General features: G+C 28.6%; 1 protein-coding gene across 1 annotated transcript in view; it reads right to left on the reverse strand.

Annotated features, from left to right (window-relative positions):
• Nucleotides 1–4,261, reverse strand: part of LOC106468997 (endoplasmic reticulum-Golgi intermediate compartment protein 3-like) — a 14,819-nt gene extending 10,558 nt beyond the window's left edge. Inside the window, exons 1-5 of the mRNA XM_013929454.2 lie at nucleotides 4,038–4,261; nucleotides 3,269–3,427; nucleotides 1,476–1,595; nucleotides 1,152–1,183; nucleotides 499–566 (exon numbers count right to left, since the gene is read on the reverse strand). Of these exons, the coding sequence (XP_013784908.2) occupies nucleotides 499–566; nucleotides 1,152–1,183; nucleotides 1,476–1,595; nucleotides 3,269–3,427; nucleotides 4,038–4,134 (476 nt within the window). The 5' untranslated portion in view covers nucleotides 4,135–4,261. The remainder of the gene's footprint in view (nucleotides 1–498; nucleotides 567–1,151; nucleotides 1,184–1,475; nucleotides 1,596–3,268; nucleotides 3,428–4,037) is intronic.
• Nucleotides 4,262–4,752: the final 491 nt, after the last annotated feature.

A 4,752-nucleotide genomic window follows, 5' to 3' on the forward strand; every position in this document is an offset into this window, starting at 1 on the left:
GCCTTCATCTTTATTATTAGACACTGTTCACTTGTTTACTCAAATATTTAAATGCTTTCATCTTTATTATTAGACACTGTTTTCTCCATCATTAATACATAGTATACTTTAAAATAATTAGAGGATTATTAATTTAACAAAATTACAATGTTTATACATATTATTAAATACAATATAGAGAGTGCCATAATAATGAAATATTGTTTTATTTTAAAATGCTTTGAATCATATAATTCAGTTAAACATCAGGAATTTATTTTATAATGAGAACATCATGTCCCATGAACAGATAATTTGTTTGCCTTATCTAGCCAGGTAAATGAATCATGAAGGTAAAAATAATTATACAGATATGTCATTCTGCAAAATGAAAAAAAATAACATGACCAACTTACAGAAACGTCAAACCAGACTGTCACAAACTTCAGAACTATCAAGTTCCCTCTTTTAAAAACAAATCAAACAGTTTTAAAAAGAACATTGTATTCACAAACTTACTTCATATTTCTATACTCTGCTCCATAACAACTTTCACATCTATTGGGATCCAGAGTTGGCTTGATAGCCTAAAAGTACAAGTCATTCTGTAATTATGCATAAAATTCTAAAAATAAAAAGCATCCAAACATTATTATCCACAAAAAGAAACCTTTAAAACTGTCTGAATATTAAATAATAGGAAAAGAATCTTTGAAATGTAAACTACTATAAATTTAAGTCATTTTCAACAATGTTTCTTTAACAAAAAACACTGAACCTAACATACGTTTATGAGAACGGAGACAGGCAACACTATCATTAAATTTGTGAAAAAAAAATTAAATTTTAAGTTGATTTTCTTAAGTTCTGAACTAATGAAGTTCCAGTAGAGAATCTATTATTTATTAATTTATTTATATCTATTAAAATAAATACTAGAAAGTTATAAATATATCTTCAGAACAAATTCTCTCTTTTCATAAATTATTAATTTTTTGAAGCTATTAATTAGATACTTTTTCATGAGACTTTTGATTCTTTCAATATTTTGTTGAACATGTTTATAGTGAGAAGAGTTTTAATTTTATTGGAACACATGAGCTGTATCTACAAGAACTTGATGAACTGAACAGCATTCTATTTGCTATGTTACATTAAAAGAACATTCTCACCTTAGTAAACTCCTCAGATGCATCCCCTAGTTCTGAAAATACAGATGTTTGTAACTAAAATGGCAGATTTATCTTAAAAACATTAAACTTTTATATATTGTTTCCTCATCACAACATTTAAATTTATTTGACTTACAAATAAACTATAGAAATAATTAAATTTCAGTAGAAAGGTTTAATGTTAATAATGAGCTACATATTACACGTAAAGATATTAAATAGGCTAGGTGGGATCAAACAAGTTTAATGTTGATTAAAACATTAACTTCAATTAATTCTTAGTAGTCAATGCAGCCAAATAATAAATTAACCATTACTACTTACTCTTTTCTCTTTCTGGTTTCTCTATTGGTTTTCCTTCAAGATCAAGACGTCTTTTATAAACATTATGTTCAACGTTTATCTGTTGGGCTCCCGATACATCCATTGCATCAATACTAAGATCTAGAAATAAAACAGTTCAGGTTAATTCCTAGTTCACAAAATCATCATATATATTTGCCAAAACGCCTCAATATTTCACACTGTGTATTGCTGTCATTACTTGCACCACTTCTTAAATAATGTGTTTTTTAACTAACTAGTGAATCAAAACTTTTGTTATGTAAACTTGCAGAATGAAATTTGAGTAATTCATTATCAAACTAAAACAAAACATATTCTATAACTCAATTCACATCTATATATATCTTAAGTTACCATGCTACACCTTTGTTTTATTTATTTGTGGAAATATTTGCAACATACTTTCCAAATTACAAAAAAAGATCATTATCTGATACAGTTAAATTATACACTTTTTCTTATGTAGAGATATTGCCTAATAAGCATCAGAAAGTTACACTCTTAGTATTAAAACTAAGATGTATGATTGAGTTGAAGAATCTGAAAAACTGAAACATATGTACCACACAAATTGTTAACCATTACTCAGTTTTACAACTTAAATTAGAAGGAAAAGCAAGTTATTATTACAAGGCTTGAAATGAATAGTTCTCACAGGGCTTTCATTAAGTAGAAAAATGAAAAAGATTGGTAGAAACTTTTGGTTTTTATTTGTTTTATGTTATGGTATATAACACAAGGTAATTCAGTAGTACTAAATTGTTTGGTGTGTTTTTTTGTTTTTTTTGCATTGTCACCTAGCAACAAGTAAGATTTAGCTGTTCTATTTTCGTAGAAGCCAAAGGTAGTTATTTCGAACATCATAGTGTTGGTAGTTTCCAATACACAATATTGGATATAATTTATGTACCTAAGAATTCCAATTCTGACCAATCAAAATTAGAAGGAAAAGTACAGGTTCATCATGAATCAAATGTTATTCAACTGGAAATAAAGGTGGGGGGAAATGCAATTAGTGTGAACAAGTGGTCTCTACTCATTCTTCAATATTTGTTGGATGGAATATCTTGCCACAAGACATGAGAAAAACCATCTGATATGACTGTCTGGATTAGTATTTATGAGCAAAAGTTTTCAGTAAAACATATTGACCCTCCTATAACTATACCACCTCCCCCTCTCTTGCAGAGTGGAATCAAAAGTATTCAAATCACCTCCTATGACACATTGAAATACAGGCTTAAACACCCTCTCACCCCATAGCATTAAATGATTGTACAATCTATGATCTATTATCATTTTTTATTACTGTCACCAATCAATTTTATATTAAAAAACTACCCATCACAAAATCAGTATTTGTAACAAAAACTCCCATGTCACAAAAATGATGTAACAAGAATACACCCATCACAAGTTGTCATAGTAACAATGTGGCAGCAACTAAATGTTCGTAACAAAATGTCCAGATCCTCTTTCCTCTAATGTTTTCTATAGAAAAATATATTGTTAAGTTTTTAAAGTTTGACAAGATAGTAGATTACACCTGTTTAACCCAAAAAAATGTTTTGCAATGTTGATTACTAAATCAAGTACTTAAGATACCCTTACATATAGACTTTTAATGGTTCTCTTTCAGACATTTGCTTTTAGTTTTATGATAAGTTAAGTACTGAAAACAACTTATGTTACTGTTTTCTTTAAAAAAAATGAAACATGTTTAGTTAAATGCCTGTAATTTGTTTGGCTAAATACATTTGTATATTACTTACAACTACAAGATATTCTAGGAAATACAACATCTATGTTGATTCGAAGCTTTTCCCCACGTGATACATCCACAAACAGCTCTTCAGTCATTTCCGGAGTCAAGTAATAATTCAGTTCTGATAGGAATAATGTTGCCATTATTATTCCACTAATGACTGTAACTGCAAGATGCAAAAATAAAATAAAATATTAAAATAGATGATTAACTACATATGGAATAAAATTCTTTAAATAAGTTAGATAACAAGATCACAAAAAACACTAGTAAATTTCACTTATCAAATAAAAAAGATGAGCACCAATATTATATTTATTATAATGTACTTTTAAACATATAAAAAGTATTTAAAACTAACTTGTTTCTTAAAGATAATGTAAAAAAAAATTCTTAATATAATTACTATGTTTCCAGTACATCACTTGTACCTCAAGATATTGTAATTACAATGTGTAGGATACCAGTGTCTCTAACCAGGGATTTTATGTCATTCTATATTATAATTCTTTATATACCCACATTTAACTTTCAAGTCTTATATTAACTTTAAGTACACAAAATTGAAATGTAGTCAATATTCACTTGAATTTGAAATACAATCACATATATAAACGCGAAGTCTTAACAATAGTTGCCCTATTAGTATTATTCACTTTATCTGCTGCTTATAAGAACAACGCTAAAAGTTAATATTAAATATTTAATTTACTTCCAACTCACAACTGTACATTTGATTCAACTGCAGTCTCACTCGAGTCGCCAATCATACTTACTTGTAGCCCCACTGAATGTTTTCACTCGAAAATCTTCTAAAGTTTTCGGATACGCGTCAAACTGTCGAAGTTTCTCTAACAACGAGTTAGGTTGCATTTTTTTAAGTTTTCAGTTTTACTCAGTTTACATGTATAAAAACTTGTGAATCACATCAATAATTAAATATCATTTTCTCTTCGGTTTGACTCGCCACTCATTCCTTATAAATACCACAGCGCTACCTATAAAATGGAAACGTTATCGTTTTTAATTTCTATTTTTATTGACAAACTAGCTGTGTACCCGTCCTTCGTACGGGTTGTTTGTATAAATAATACATTAATTTAACAATTAACAGACAAATTACTTGTACATTATTTACATTACATTTTACATTTTTTATTGTATATTATTATAGCAATTAAATATAAGTTAACAAAAGATACTGTGGACCATATGTTAACTGCGTCACTTAGAAAAAACGGAAAATGTCAAATTGTGATGAGTTGTACTTGTGTGTTTGTAGTGTATCACACATCTGTGAAAAAATTAGTTTTATCTACCGAAGAGCCTCTTGATAGACGACATTGGAAGTACGTCCACCTGGGGCATGGATAAATAGGGTGCGAGAAGATCTGACTCTTGAACAGGCTACATAAAGTTTTTAAACCCAAGGATAAAAAAGAAAAAATATAAGAAAGAATGCAGTTCGCGAGTCAAGCGCAAAAGAGCAAT

Source organism: Limulus polyphemus, unplaced genomic scaffold (assembly GCF_000517525.1).
Source record: "Limulus polyphemus unplaced genomic scaffold, Limulus_polyphemus-2.1.2 Scaffold3255, whole genome shotgun sequence".
Taxonomy (NCBI): Eukaryota; Metazoa; Arthropoda; class Merostomata; order Xiphosura; family Limulidae; genus Limulus; species Limulus polyphemus.